We start from the raw sequence: 16,636 nt of genomic DNA on the forward strand, positions 1-16,636 counted from the left end.
CCCTCTCCTTCTTACTCCAGATGTCTATACCCCATTGAATATATATGCTGTTTCCTCTCCTAGCCACCTCTGATGACAGCGAAGATTTCCTCATCCCCCCTTGCCTTCCCCCCTTCCATATCACTGCAATAGCTCATTGTAATAAAGAAGAATCTTATTATATGAAATATCTTGGTCTATTCCCCCTCTCCTTTTTCTTTCTCCCATTACATTTCCCTTTTTTCTACTCACTCCATTTTTACACCATATTTTATCTTCAAATTCAGCTTTCTCCTGTGCTTCATCTATAAAAGCTCCTCCTACCTGCTCTGTTAATTGAGAAAGTTCATATTGAGTGTTATCAGTGTCATTTTTCTATACAGGAATATATGCAGTTCATCAGAAATGAAAAGACTTTTAAAGTATTCAACAAATGAGAAAATTCTATTTGAATTTTTAAACTTAAATTAGACAGCAATTCAAAGAAAAGTACTAATTTTTAAGAAAAAACTGTTCTAAATTAAACTCAAAATTCCTGACTGCACAAAGTCCAATTTGAGGCATATTTTCTTCATTGTATACCAAATACCAGGTCACTGAGATGTGTAGGAGATTCCAATAAAAGGGAAAAATTAGCAAGTCAACTATCTAATTCTGCAAACAAACACTTTAGTAGCCCAAAGGGATCCTTCCATTTGTTTGAAGCACCTGGGTAGGCAGCACATAGAAAAGCCACAGAGAAAAAAAAAAAGAAGAATCAGATCTGTGTAGCTGCCAGGGTCTCAATCCAATCTATTTGGGACTTCCTAAATCATCTATTCAGGTATAGGGTTTGCTTTCTGATTTCCCCTTCATTCCAGTCCATTCCAGCACTTCTAGGATCCAAATGAAAGGGTTCCTTGCTAGGGATGTGCCATGAATAGTCTTCCTGAAAGAAGAACATGGTAAGGATTCAAATTTTACTCTGTTACTTGTAATTTTTAATAGGAGAATGAAGAGTGGGTACTAAGACTCTGGAGACAAAGTTTTATGGGTAGAACTGGCAACACGGACACTGAGAATATCATGGCTCTCTAAGGTACCCTCAATGCTCCCAGGAATCCAGGGACACAACTTCCATCTCATTAATTTCTCACTTTCTCTAAGGCCACATATCCAATACATTTCCTAATTTTGTTATTTCCATCTTCACAATATCTTTCATACACATTCTCTTCTTTCCATTCACATAGCTACCATCAGATTTCAGGAGCTTAGCAAATCACTCCTGGGCTTCTGGTTGGTCTCTCTCTCAAGCCTCCCTGCATTATAATTTATAATTCAGTAGCCAGTGTTTTCCTTAAAGTGAAAGTTTGAATCTGGAGGGGGCACTTTCCTTCCAGTCTCCTTGTACTTGACTCCCCCTTCATATACTCTATGACTTGGCCTTCTTCTATTCCTTCAACAAGACATACCATTTCCTAATCTGATGCCTTTTCTCTGGTTATTCTCTGCCTGGCACATTTTCTCTCTTCCCCTCTGGCTCCTGGCTCCCTCTGATCCTCAAATAGACTCTGCCTCCTCAACCCTCTCCTTCACTACTAGTCTCCTTCATCTGAGAGCATCTTCCCATTTACACTGTATTTATCTTGAATGTACATAACTGCTATCTCTCCCATATGAATGCCATGAGGCAAAGGCCTGTTATCCTCAGGACTTAGCCCAGTACCTGTGTAGAAAGTACCAAGTAACTACTAATAGTTGATTTATTGACTGTGAAGTCATGTTTCATCATAAGTGCCCCTTTAGAGTGAGAATGTCACCCTATAGAGGAAAGCTTATGCAAATGCACAGAAGTGGGCAATTAAGTCTTGTGGGCAAAGAACTTCTAATATGGCTAGAACAAGGAGTAAGTACATGAAGAGTAGCAGTTTGAAATAATTTTCATTTAATCCAAAAGGCAATGAGAAGTTTCTGAAGAATTTCTAATAGAAGAGTGATATTCCTGCTATCCTTTCCATTTCATATTTTTAAAATTTTTATTAAATATTTCATATATTTATTTTTCCAACTGCATGCAATGGTAGTTTAAAACAAGGATTTTTTTACAAACAAGGATTTTTTTTACAAAGTTTTCAGTTTTACATTGTTCTCCTTCCTTCCTTCTCTTCCCCATTCCCTATAGAAAGCAATCTAATATGAGCTACATATGTATAACATGCTAAACATAGATCTATATTAATCATCTTGTGAAAGAAGAATCAAAACCAAACCTATTCCTTTTTCTCCTAAAGCTGTTCTTTACCTTTACCAAGACCATTTGTCTTTCCACCATTCCTTTTTCTTTTGCTCTGTCACTTTTACTCAGCTCTCAATTTATTCCCTGCTTTGTCTGGACTCTATAGTAAAGCAGTCCAAATAAACCTGATTCTCTACCCAGTAATACTTTGAACCTCCATCCTCTCACTTTTCAGGTCTGACCAAATCCTAACTCTGAGTTAGCCTCATCACTGACCTTGCAACCTGCAGCACTCCATTTCAAGAAGTCACACATGAGATCCTATTAGTTCCAAACATGTACATTCCCTAATCTCAATGAGCACCAACTACTACACTTGGCAGAACATGTGACTTAATTGACTCAGGCAATTCTCCTTGAGGAAGCTTCCTTTACCACCACAAACAGCAAATAATTATAATAGCAAGCATTTAAAAAGCACTTTAAGGTTGGCAAAGAATTTATGTATGTTATCTCATTTGGTACTCACAAACCATAGGCAGATGAGATTATTAACCCCCTTCTACAGATGAGGAAACTGAACTGGAGAGGCTTCTTTGGTCAAAATCACAAAGCAAGTAAATATGTGAGATAATATTTAAACTCAAGTCTTCCTGACTCAAAGTCTAACACTAGAACAACATAGGACTCCATGTTATCAAATCAACAGTTATATCCCTAACTCCAACTTTCTATCTGACAGGAATCCTCCTCCCTCTCTATATACTCTATGGGTGAGCTCAAATGTTTCACATATTTCAAATGTTTCACATTCACTCTATGGGTTAAAACATATCCTAGTATAGAGCCCCATATCATCAATGGCTGAGCCCGATCTCAGATAGAACATGTACAAAGCAGAACTCAATGCCATTCTCTGTAAATTCACCTATCTTCCAAACTTCCCTCTTTCTGTTAAGTACATTGCCACCCTTCTAGTCACATATATTTGAAACCCTAAAGGCACCTTTGCTCCCTTCATCCTTAAGATCCAATCAGTTACTAAATCTTATTGATTCTCACGTTACAATTTCACAATATTTGACTTCTTTCAAAGCTCAACTCATGTGCTGTCTACTATGTAAAGGCCCTCTTAATTGATTTCCCCTAATCTCTGTCCCCTCCATTAATTCTCTCTTACATTTCACCTAAGTAAATGTTTTAACCCCATCATCCAGTTCTCCTCACAATGGATTTCTTCCTGAAAGCAACACCTGTTTAATTTTTCTATCACTAGGACAAAAGTGGTCAATAAATGTTGTTTGAGTTGAAATGTATCTACAGCATCCCCAGGAAGACATCATCATCTTGTCTCTGCTTTCAGACCTTTAGATAGGAAGAATTACTGACAGAGACAGCACATTCCACTTTCATATGATTTTAATTATCAGAGACTTTTTCTTTTACTGAATTTATCTGCCACTTAATATTTTCCTCCTAATTCTATCCTCAGTCTTAGTTCTACCAAGTTTAATACACTGTTCACATTACAGTCTTATATTTACAACTATTCTACAATATATATCCATTTATCACCACCACCCTCAGTCTTTTCTTCTGCAAACTAAATATCTCTAATTCCTTCAAACAATATTTTGCTTGCATACCATATTATCCTGGTCCATTCTTATGAATGATCTCTAGTTTTTTCAGTGTCATTCCTAAAATGTAGCACCAAGAATTGACTCTAGAATATAGTCAAAGCAGGTCAAAATACATTGAGCATCACCAGTTCCATCATATGAACAATCAGCTTTTATTAATTAACAAAAAGTTCATTAGATTTTCATTTGACTAAGTTTAGAGTCCTACAAAAACATCCAAGACTTATGTGACTTGCCCAAGGTCACACAGATAGTAAATATCATACAACATATTTGAACTCAGCTTCAAATAAATACTTGAAAATGACTTTTCAATCAACAAGATAAAAAAGAATATCAAGACACATGTACTTACTATTATGAAAAAACATTCCCTTCATTCATAGCCCGTTATGTCTATTTGCAGCATTTTTTTTTTGGCAAGACAATGAGGTTAAGTGGCTTGCCCAAGGTCACACAGCTAGGTAATATTCAATGTCTGAGGTTTGATTTGAACTTGGGTCCTCCTGACCAGGGCTGGTGCTCTATCCACTGGACCACCTAGATGCCCCTATTAGCAATATTTAAAAGGCCTAATCTCTTTGGTCTTTAAAAAAATATATTCCAGACTGAACATTTAAAAACTTATCTTCAGTGTAATGTTTCTAATAAATATAAATGTGAACTTTTTTTAACACAAACATTTACAGATTATCAAAATACATGAGTCACCCTATATTTTCCACATTTGTACAAAATTACATTCTGGGATGCTACTAACATAAAAGAAACTCTTCCAATTACTCACTCATGAAAAAAAGCAAAACAAATATAACACATAAACTTTGTATATCAACTGATATCAAATTTGGTAAATAAAACTCATTTTCTAAGCACTGAAGTAATAAAATTAAGGACATGAAAACACCTCAGAATTTCCATAAAAATAAGACTCTAATAGAAAGAAAGCAACGACCTCAAGGTTTAAATTTTTCATATGAGTCTGCCACTGATTAGCTAGGTTTTTATTGCTTCATGTAATTTCTGAATTAAGGGTGACTTCATTGTGAGTCTTTTTTTTAACTGATGTTATTACATCATAAATTATTTCTTAATTCTCTAAAGATTTGACTTGCACAGGTTGCTGCTTTATCTGAGACTGTGGGAAGTGTGAAGAACAGTTAAATCCCCAGGAGCAGTGGGAAGCCACCAGTGGACACTAGAAGATAAATAACACAATGAACTGGCATGATTTCAGGCCATTCTTTAATGGAGCTTTGATTTGTTATCAGAGTTTCAGTGGAAAACACACACACTGGAGGACAGCAGCAGAGGAAGCTAGAAGCTGCTGGGTCCAAATGATTCCATCAGCCAGCTTGCTCATTGAGTCACTCACCTCATAACCCTTTTCCAGGAGGAATTCAGCCAAGTATGAACCATCCTGGGAAGAGAAAGAGATGGGAAAATGTTAGCTACACAGTAGTAAGTTTGGCCATTTGCAAAAGAACCAGCACTTTAACAAAAGCATTTTTAACAGTTTATGAAACTAAAATAGAATGAAAGTCATCTATCTCTACCTTTAACTATGAGGAAATCAATTCCACTGTCTTTTGGATTGAATTATTTAAATAGGTAATACACATGTGACTATCATATGAGGACAACAGAACTTCAATGACATTAATGCTCAACTATTGTTTATGAAGATCTAAAAAAAAGTAACTGATTTTCAACTCCTGTTAGAAGATCTCAGAATATTTCCCAACTAGAATCCCACAATGACCATTTAGTGCTCACTAGATAGAATCTATTGGATAGAATAAGTTTAGAGAAGAAGGAACACTCAAGTAATTGTGTGGCAGGCAGATCCCAGCAGGTCTGGCTCCAAGTAGTTAGTTTTCTTGCCACTGTGCTGCACTGTTGTGTTGGTTATTGGGGATACCAAAATAAAAAAGTACCAAGACCTCCTGCGTTCTACAAGAAGGGATGCTACCTAAAAATTGATGAGCATAGGATAAAGAAAAAGGAAAAAGTCTAAAAACATGCTCTAGGAAATTTTAAGGAAGAAGAAGGTATTTTGAGGAGGGAAAAGGGTTTAACTGAAACTGTCTTGAAAGAAAAGAATTCAGGAAGGTGGAGATGAGAAGAGAGATTATTCCAGGTATGGAGGATAGACTGAGGAAATGTTTAACAGGTAGGGGATGGCAATTTAAGTTCAATTAACAGACAACAGAACAATCTGGCCAAAATATAGACTGCATGAAGGGTAGTAATTTGATAAAAAGCTAGAACGGTAGATTGGGGACAGATTGTACTGGGCTGTAACCACCAATCTAAAGAGTCTATATTTTGCCCAACAGGTCATTAGTTCCCAATTTATGAACCTCATTCTCAAAGAAGAGTGTAATGTTATTGCAAGAAGTATATCTCATTACTTTAAAAAAAAAAACCATACATTTAAGCACTCACTCTTTGCAAAACACTGAAGATACAAATAAAAAAGGGGGGTATATACTGCCCATGAGAGCCTTAATAGGGGAAGACCAAAGAAACAGACCTTCTGTGAACTGAATAAATGTTTCACACATACACATATTGCTACTTTTCAAATATATACAAATGAAGGCACAAATGAAAGACATTCCTTTTAAAGCATTCAAAAATTCATAGTGGTTATTTGTCCTTAAAGCTCAAAGTATATCACAAGCATTGCTAGAATGCTGAAATAAGAATAGTTCTTGAACATTATAAATGGATTTACAAATTCAAAAAGGCCCTTCTTTAACCCTCAAATGATCTGACAAAATATTCCAAGAAAGAATATGTAACAGTCATTTTGCTTAAAGCTGGAATCTGAGGTCACTAGGAACCTTGAAAATGACAGGGGTGGCAGGAAAGGGTTTATTACAGCAATGCAGGAGTTCTACATAAATTGAGGCAGTATAACAAAATACATTCAACAAGGGACATTTTGTGGTTCTTTTAAAATTCTACCAGATTCTCTTCTGACTCTGTGACATATTCTAGATTATAGACTTGTGTGGAGAGAGGAAGAGAGACTTTTCCTCCCACTCATATGATATACATATATACATATATAATATATATATGTATATATATATATACACACTATAGCATGCTTTTTATATGTCCAAGTCCAATAGAAATCAAATTATGAAACCTACTGACTTAGACCATGGCAAGCCAGGTCTCCCATGCCACCAGCGGAAATGTTAGTATAATCAATAGTTCCATAAATCTAAAAATAAGAAAAATGCTCAGTGAGTAAAGAAATATAATAGGCAAACCTTAGAAATAATGAGGTTTTTTCTTTTTTAAAACAGGTAACCTAATTTACAAATTTTATAATTCTCTTGAGATGAGAAAGTAAAAATATGTTTTACCATAGTTGCAAAACCTGTTTAAAAAAAAAAAAAGCAGAGGTAAAAGTACTAATGCTGAAGAGAGAGAAAGGGGGAGCTAAGCTGTGATTATTTAGAGGGTTGATATGAAACAGACGTGACCAGGATTGAACCCTGTCAATAAGGTCTTGTTCTTCTCACCCAGCCCGTTTCTCAAACTTTCCAACCACACTGGAACATTCTGAACCAACAGTGGCATTCACTTCCTCAGCACTTCCTTTCCAGGTTTATCAAGTGATAGGGGCACAAGCTTCACAATGAGTGGGAAACAGGCAGCAAGTGGGAATGCTACTGGTTTCTGGCTCTAACACAGCACAACTGATGGACTGTCTGGTAATCTTCTCAAACAATACAGATTGATGTGACCCAGGACACAAAGATAAAATATAGTCAAAAGTTTTGCAAAACAAGTGTTGTTGTTTTATCCTGCTCTTTTTGGAGCAGTAGCTGTCAATGAATACTGTCATTTGGCTAGTGATTTGAAATGTCATGGAAATTTAGAACCTATAATCAACATAAAATTCTGGCAATCTTATCCCTAGTGAGACTCAGGGACTATGGACTAACAGTCATTCAAATCCCACTCCTCCTTCCTCTCATCTTTGCCCCAAATCCTGAGCCAAAATGTCAAAAATCATCAAATTTAAAACAATGCAAGAATACAAGACTTACTTTGCATATACACCTACTTGCCAAGTGTTCTTTATAAGAGATTCAATCATAATGCCCATTTTTATAGTGTGATCTGATCACATTATAGTCACACATTTAACTCAAGAACTTTAAAACCCGTTTTTCCCCTCAACTCCACCATAAACACACAGATAGAACTCAGATGAGAAGAGAAACGTGTAAAAGTCTCATGTTTTCTGTTTCTTATAATCATATCCTACTTTTAGCTTATCAAAGTTCTAAAATGTAGTACCCAGTCTCAATCAATAAAGAAGCATTTGTAAAGCAATTAACATATTATGTCAAGCAAATACTGTATTAGGATACAAATACAAAAAATGAAAAATCTTTACCTTCCATGATCTTGCATTCTAATGGGGCAGATGACTCAAAAGAACACTCTAGATGAGCTGTGACCAAGGCAAAATACAGTGAAACTATCATTTCCTGCATTCTCGATATTATGAATCTATTAAGAGCACCATTACTAACTGGGTTACAGAAGCTAAAGTATTAAATAAATAAGTATAATATCATACCTATACTGATTAAGCACACAAAATTGGAAACACCCAGTAATAATTCATGATCTCATTAAAAAATCCTTTAGAGACTACTATTTTACAAGAATATAAAAAAAAAATTTCTAAAATCCCAGAACATAAAATACCAAAAGGTAGATTTAAGCAAACACGGGAAAATGAAAAACACTCTGGGGAACAAAACTTTTAAAAAAGTGGCAACTCATAAAAAAAAGAGACAACTAAAAAAAGCTTAACTCACATTAGGCTATTCATTTGCTATAAATATGACAAATTAGGGACAAGCAAAAGAGAATAGTAACATTTTAAAAGAACAGAGAAATGAAAGTTACTGACCAAAAGACTGTGGATTATTTAAATTTAATCAATTTTCTCCTCCTATTAAAGACTGTCAATCTTTGTGCTAATTAACATCAGACCTATGAATACTTTTAAGCATCCTAATGTGGGAGAAAAGGATAGTTGTGAGTGAGGATAAGTACTATTATATGCCAAAAATCCAATTCCTCCCTGTGATTTTGCCATAACAAGTGCCAGTTTATTTCAGAATAGCTCACACATTGCATGGTTTCAGGGCAGATATTCCAGATGACAGATGAAGAGCTGCAAGGTGACCTCAAAGGTCACCTTAATTTACATAAAAGGAAAGAAGATGCAAAGACTGAACAGAATTATATGAGTGGTAATTGTTGGACAAGAGATTTGAACCTAGGTACTCAACTTGAAAGTCAGTATTTTTTTAATACTGTGCCACCCTGTCCCCTTAATATTAAGGAAATTAAGTGAAAAGCATTGCAAACTTTTAAAAATAAAATTTTTAAACCAATTATAACTTTAAAAATGAGAAAAATGTATACTGATATAAAAATAGGTATTCTATGCATACAGTGTTTTTTAGGATTGTTTTGATTTTATTGCTTTTGTCCTTTCATTGTTAAGTGAGGGCATCATCAGGAAGAATGGTGGAAAATGGGCAGATAGCTCAAGGAAGGAATCTTCTGATACAAACAGAAACTATACACTTAAAACTAAAATTCATTAATTAATATACATAATTATTTTATGCATCAGGTCTTAATATGTCATACTAATATTTCACATTCTGTCAAATTACCATTTTAAATAATTTTTAAATATATTTAGCAGCAAATAACAGCATCCGGTTAAACATTTGGACCAAAACTACAGTAATTCTAAAAAATTCTAAGTAATTCTAGGCTATAAAGAAAGCACTTTTCTCCACTAATTATAATGCCCAAGGTCAATGTGGTACAAAAAAGCACTACTTGCTAATGCTGTTTTTTAGACTAGGAGCTTTTTCCTCTAAGTCCCAGCAAAAAACAAAACAAAACAAAACAAAACAAACACAAATCCATGAAAATTCTAATGAAGCAGGCCTCTCACAGTGGATCTTGTTAAGTCACTTTTTAAACTGCTTCTGTGTGCAAGGCAGGTTCCCCTACTGCCTTGCTGTGCACATGACTCACATTGAAAAAAAGAGTGCAGCAGCAAGAGCATGCTAGTCAGTCTGCCCACCCAGCCCAGCTTTGGGATCTAACTTCATTCTAGCAGCACCTGAATAGGGCCTTCCACGTGGTTTATGTTCAACCAAAAGGAACCTGCAGAGTCTTCAGTTTCACAAGTCAGTGTTCAGAATTTCAAGTCAGTAATGAAGTGGAGGGCTAAATTATGAATTAGAACATTTATACTGCCTTTCATTGGCTTATGCCATCAGGAACATTTTCGAGACATAAGTGGTGTTAAAAGATTCACTTTAAAGGTTCTTACTTTTTTTTTAGTGTCATGCTCCCTTGAAGGCTATGGAACATTTTTCAGAATGATGTTTTTTGACTGTATGAAATCAACTGCACAGGATTTACAAAAGAAAAGCCATTGTACCAAGATGAAAATGTAACAGCTACCCACAGAAATCCACAAATATCCTGAAATTTATCTGTTGATTCTTTGTGGCTTTGTGAATGTCAGTCTAAGAATTCCTAATCTATACATTAATTGTGCCCACATTTCTGTAGCATTTAAGAAACCTTGAGGAAAAAGAAAATGAGAGGATAAGATGTATGTAACAATTTCCCATTCATCAGGTTAGAGTTAGGGCTGAGACTAGTTTATTTGCCCAAGAGAGCTTCTATCTAGCCCAGCCTCTTAAAAATGTTTACATTAACAGATAATTAAATTTTAGAATGAAAAGTTTTGTTTTCTGTTCCATACATGTGAAAGGACAAAGAGCAGGGAGAACCCACCTGCAACACAGCAGATGGAGGAAGAACTCTTCCATCAATACTTTTTTGCCTCTCCTCTACTTCAAATAGAGGTCACCAGGATAGCCTTCTGGTCTGGCAATAAAGTAGAAGTTTTGAAGCTAGACACTATGCTAAGTAAGCAATTTGGATACAAAGAAGGCCAAACTCAAGGAGCAGCCGCCGCTCTGTGTCAGACAGTGAAGAGGCAGCAACTGGACATCACTCCAATAGGGATTAGGAAGCCCTGGACAGACTGCAGGATGCCTGCTCAGAGAAAGGAGCAGTTGTTGAAGCCTAAGCGACTGCACTGCTGCTGCAAGAGTAGCGGGAAGGGTTAGAAGAACTAGTTTCATCCCAAAACTACTACATCTAAATTGAGAGTGACTCAGTATATAAAATACATACATACACACACACACACACACACAGGCAAATTATTTAAGATTAGATCCTTGCAATGAAGGTATCTTTGGGGCATATCACCGAGAAAGTTTGAGAATAGGTCTTGATTTAAAAAGCATGAGGACTTCTGGGGGCAGAGCCAAGAAACTGGCACAAAGTTAAGAAGTTCCCAGAGCTTTTCCCAAAACAGCTTTAAATGAACAATCCCTAAAGCAACAGAACCCACCAAAAAAAAAAAAGTGAACTCAAAGAATCATGGAGGAATTTCACTAAATGTCCATTTCGTGTGGATAAGTAAGTAGACAGGAATCCTGGAAAGCTAGAGGTGCCAGCAGTGAGGGTCTCAATCCTAACTGAGAGGTTCAGATCCTCAGCCCCAAAGCAAAAAACTTGGGTCTATGTTCCCTTTGCCCCAGGAGCAGGGCTCAACTATGAAAATGAAAAGAAAAACAAAGTGCTAATCATTAAAAACTCCTACTCTGACAGGAATGATAAAAATGCCATCTCAGAAGAGTAATGACAAAATGCCTACATGTGAAGCCTCAGAGGAGTTTCTGAATTGGTCACAAATCCAAAAAGATCTCTTGGAAGAGCACAAAAAGGATTTTAAAAACCAAAGAGAGAAGAAAAATGGAGAAAAGAAATGAGAGTAATGCAGGAAAATTAGGAGAAGTTTACTGAAGAAAATAATTTTAAAAGTAAAACTGGCCAAATGGAAAAAGAAATCAACTCCTCTAAAAGTAAAATTAATCATTTAGAAAAAAAAAACATAAAAACCAATTCAAGAAAACAAAACCCCAAAAATTAGAATTAGAAAACTGGAAACTACTGACTCTGAGATTCTAAGATTCCATCAAACAAAACCAAAAGGCTAAAAAAAAAAAAAACTGAGGAAAATGCAAATTAACTCTTAGAAAAAAAAATGACAATCCTAAAAAATAGATTGGGGAGGGGCTGCTAGGGGGGCAGCTGGGTGATGCAGTGAAGTTAAGAGCACCTGAGTTCAAATTTGACCTCAGATACTTAATAATTACCTAGGTGTATGGCCTTGGGCAAGTCACTAAACCCCTTTGCCTTATAAAAAAAATGAATTATTGGTCAATCTGTAAGCCATGATCAGGAAAAAAATCCTGCACAAAAATCTTTCCAGAAATTAACTAACCTAGGGGCAGCTGGGTGGCATAGTGGATAAAGCACTGGCCTTGCAGTCAGGAGTACCTGGGTTCAAATCTGATCTCAGACACTTAAAAATTACCTAGCTGTGTGGCCTTGGGCAAGCCACTTAACCCCATTTGTCTTGCAAAAACCTAAAAAGAAAAAAAAGAAGAAATTAACTGCCCTATATAGAAGATAAAATAGTCCTTAAAAGAGTCAACCAATCACCACCCGGAAAGTATAATACTAAAATACAAAACTCCTAAGAATATTGTAGCCAAATTTCAAAAATCTCAACTAAAGGAAAAATACTGCAAACAGTCAAAAGGAAGCAATTTAAATATCAAGGAGGGTTAGGATTAGGTAGGACCTGGCAGATTCAACTTTAAAGGTGAGGAAGGATTGGAATATGATATTCAAGAAGGGCAAAGGAGCTTAGATTACAAGCAAGAATCAACTACCCTGCAAAATTCAGAATATTCTTTCAGGGGAAAAGAGGAATTTTCAATGAAATACTTTCAAATTTACCTGATTAAAAAAAAAGATCAGAACTGAACATAAAATCTGATCATGATGTGAAGATTTATTTTAGCCCATGAAGGCTTTATCTCTATTGGGACAGTTGGAGCGGGGTACTCAGAAAGACACACACACACACACAAACATACGGATAGATATTAATTGATCATGATAGTTAATAATGCATATGGCTTGAGAAGTGTATTTCTATCAGAACAGTTGAAAGAACTATACTTTGACAGAGGGTGGGGTACTAGACAAGTAGAAAACAATAAAGATATGGAAAAAAGGATTATACTGGGAGGCAAAAGAAGATAATTAACACTAAAATAGAGGCACAAAGGACCTATTAAAGTAGAGGGAAAGAAGGGAGAATGCAAACAGTGAATAACTTACTTTGGTAAGATTTAGTTCAAAGAGGAAATGATATATATTTCCAAATGGGTTTAGAAATTTATCTTACCCTATGGGAAATAGGAGAGAAAAGGGAGAGTATGAGGCAGGCATCAATCAGAGGCTAAACAATGGTGAGGAAGGAGAAAGGGAAAGGAGAAAGAAAAGTATAAATAGAACAGAGGGAAATAAAAAGTATTTGATGTTTCTTTCTCATGTTAATTCTAATTCTTCTTTCACAATATGTCTAATATGGAGAATATATTAAATACAATTGTACATGCACAACTTATATCAGATTGTTCACTGCCAAGGGAAGTGTGGAGGGAAGAAAAGGTGGAAAAATGTGGATTCAAAAGTCTGCAAAAAATGAATATTAAAAACTATTTTACATATAATTGGGGGTGAAGGAAAATGTGGAAGTAAAATGAGCAGAACCAAGAGAACATTGTACATAGGAACAGTGATACTGTAAGATGATCTACTGAGAGTAGTCTAACTATTCTCAGCAATACAATGATAAAAGAAAATTCTGAAGAACTTATGATGAACACTGCTATCCATCTCCAGTGAAGAAACTAATGGGAGAATAAATGTAGATACTTTATTTTCTTGGGGGAGGAGGATTTGTCTGTGTTTCCTTTCACAGCATGACTTACTTGGAAATGTGGTTTTCACAATTACACATACATAACCTATGCCAAATTGTTTGCTTTCTCAGTGGGGGAAGAGGAGGGAAAGAGAGAGAATTTGGAACTCAAAATTTAAAAAAATTATTACAATTGTTTTCATATCAGATTCTGGCCAGGTGGATGGATGTGGTTGAATCACTGATCATAATCATCACCAATCAGACCTCATTAAGCCCCTATCATAAGATAAAGTGAAGAAAACAATTAGGAAGCACTCCCGAATAAAGGCATTAGCAAAAGATCAATCCTTAACGGGAATAAGATTGCAGAAGTCTTTTTTAAAAGAATCTACTAAGCAATAAAAACTGAATTTCAACTACTTATTTCAATACGATGGGATCAACAAACATTTCCGGTTTTTTTTTTGTTTGGTTGGGTTTTTTTTAGGTTTTTGCAAGGCAATGCAATGGGGTTAATTGGCTTGCCCAAGACCACACAGCTAGGTAATCATTAAATGTCTGAGGCCAGGATTTGAACTCAGGTACTCCTGATTCCAGGGCTGGTGCTCTATCCACTGTACCACCTAGCCACACCAACAAACATTTCTTAAGCATCTACTACATGTTAGATACTAGGAAAACAGATGAAATAGTTCCATTCTGATCAGGTAATACAATTCAAATACAAATAAGCAAACATGGTTAAATTAAAATTGAGGAAAGAAGGAGAAAGAATCCTGAGAAAAAGGGAAAAGGTGAGGGAAAGGAATCAAGAACTTTTCAGAGGAAAGAAGTACCTGAGCCAGTGAGGAAGTACATTCCAGATAGAAGCAGAAGAATTGAATTCAGGAAAATAATTAGTAGTTCAGTTTGGCTAAGAGAAAGTTTGTAAATGAAGTAGTGGGAAATAAGACTAGTGGGAGCCAGTCTATGAAGGATTGTAAATGAGTAATTTGTAATTTTACCCCTTTAGGAAATGAAGAAATGCTGAAAGTTTCCATCAGAGGAAGAATATGCCCTAGGAAGATTATTTGCTGTGTGGAGGATGAAAAAGGAAGGAACTGGAAAAAGGAAGAACAATTCTGATGACAGTGCTAGTAACTAAGTATAACTAGTTGAGGATCAAGGGGGGGGAAGGCTAAATGTTCACCCACAAGATGATTTGCTCTTGAATAATAAATAATTGATTCTATACTAGTAAACTTTGTTGCGTAATTGCTCACAAGGATCATTTATCTAAGACAATGGGGTCACTTATTTCACTTATTCCACCTATCTATTTGCTATGCAGTTGATTCGCAGAAATGTTCAAATTTATTAAACATAACGGAAGTTTTCTTGCCAAACATAATAGCATCCAATAACCCATGATTTGCTAACAGGTGATATATTGTCAAAAAAGTTTATCATGAGGCTAACTACTTAGTCATCTTAAAGAAGTCAACTCCTACTTAGAGAAGAGGGTTACTAATAATACCTAGTACTGAATTTCTCCTATATTCCTTCAGTTATAAGAAAGCATCAGGAGAATAGACCTGAGTAGAAACAGACTTTTGGGCTGTTCCCTGCTAAGAAGGGTAAGCTGAGGTTGGTGAGTTCCTGAGTTTAAGAGTTCTAAGGAGCAGAGCTAAAGATAACTGGGTGCCTCTGAGAGCAGGGTGCCTGAAGAAGTGAAAACCTAGCTGATTAAATGTTTTATGCAAACCAACTTGGATAAACTATAGTTCCAAAGTGGGAGAGAGAGGAAAATGAAAGAGGTGTAGGGTAAGGAAGAAAAGTTAACAGGAGAAAAAAGAAAAGAAGAAAGAGAAGGAAACAGTGGGAGGAAAAAGAGGAGAGTGGAGAAGAGAAAGAAAAGGAGAAGAAGAAGAACAGAAGCATGAAGAAGAAGCAACCCATGGGTGTTAGTGGCTTAAATATGGAATGGAATTTAAGTCTATGGAAAATGAAGAGTTTTAATGTTTCATGTGGGTGACTGTAGAAGTTTATAGCAATCTATACATGTGTCAAAACTATATTGTTTTGGTACAATTCCTTAGGCAAGTTATTTCAGGCTCTAAGGTGTGGATTCTCAGAAAACTCAGATTAGCCCCATGGTAAACTTCCAATAGGGAAATGGATATCAATAAGAACAAGGTTGGATTAGAAGGAAGACAAGCACTGCCATACTGAGTTTAGGGCCAGTTGGCTCTAATTTGAGGGTGATGAGGGAAGGGCTATTGTAGAAAAATTGTGGCAGATGAAATGTCTACTCTGCACAGTTCTGAGACCTCCATAGTCTCCACATAAGAAAAAAGGAAAACCAAAAGTGGTACAAACAGAACCAAAGTCAGGATAATTGAGGGATGGGGAATAGGAGAGTAGGGAGAAGAGAATAATATCATTTTATGTGAAAATTTCTGATTTTTCAACAACTCAGTTAGGATCACCAAATAATCTAATTTTCAGAAATTTGTTTTTAGTACACAGGCAGTGGAGCCAAAGTACCTAAAATCAATTCCTACTTCCATTGACTACCAGTATGACCTTGGGTGGGCCTGTTTCTTCATGTATACACTACAGAGTTTGAAATAGATCATGTCTAAGGTTCTTAGGGTTTGTGCTATATTAATTCTTAGAAAAATTTCCAGTCATAGCTTCATTTCAAAGAGTTGATATATGCTTTATATAGAAATGAATAACTCAGACAACTTGATGAACTTTTTTTAATAAGCTTTCCTCAAAAGAGGTAGTCTTCATCTAAAAAAAGGCATAAATTGCCCACTTGAATAAAATTTTAAATCATTTTGATTGATGTCCTTGATCCAACTCATAAAATAA

General features: G+C 35.7%; 1 protein-coding gene across 2 annotated transcripts in view; it reads right to left on the minus strand.

Annotated features, from left to right (window-relative positions):
• Positions 1-16,636, minus strand: part of GMDS (GDP-mannose 4,6-dehydratase) — a 741,723-nt gene that overhangs the window by 585,029 nt on the left and 140,058 nt on the right. For both annotated transcript variants that reach the window (XM_074199506.1, XM_074199507.1), the window contains one exon: positions 5,216-5,260. In XM_074199506.1, the coding sequence (XP_074055607.1) occupies positions 5,216-5,260 (45 nt within the window). The remainder of the gene's footprint in view (positions 1-5,215; positions 5,261-16,636) is intronic.

This window comes from Macrotis lagotis, chromosome X (genome assembly GCF_037893015.1).
Source record: "Macrotis lagotis isolate mMagLag1 chromosome X, bilby.v1.9.chrom.fasta, whole genome shotgun sequence".
Classification (NCBI taxonomy): Eukaryota; Metazoa; Chordata; class Mammalia; order Peramelemorphia; family Peramelidae; genus Macrotis; species Macrotis lagotis.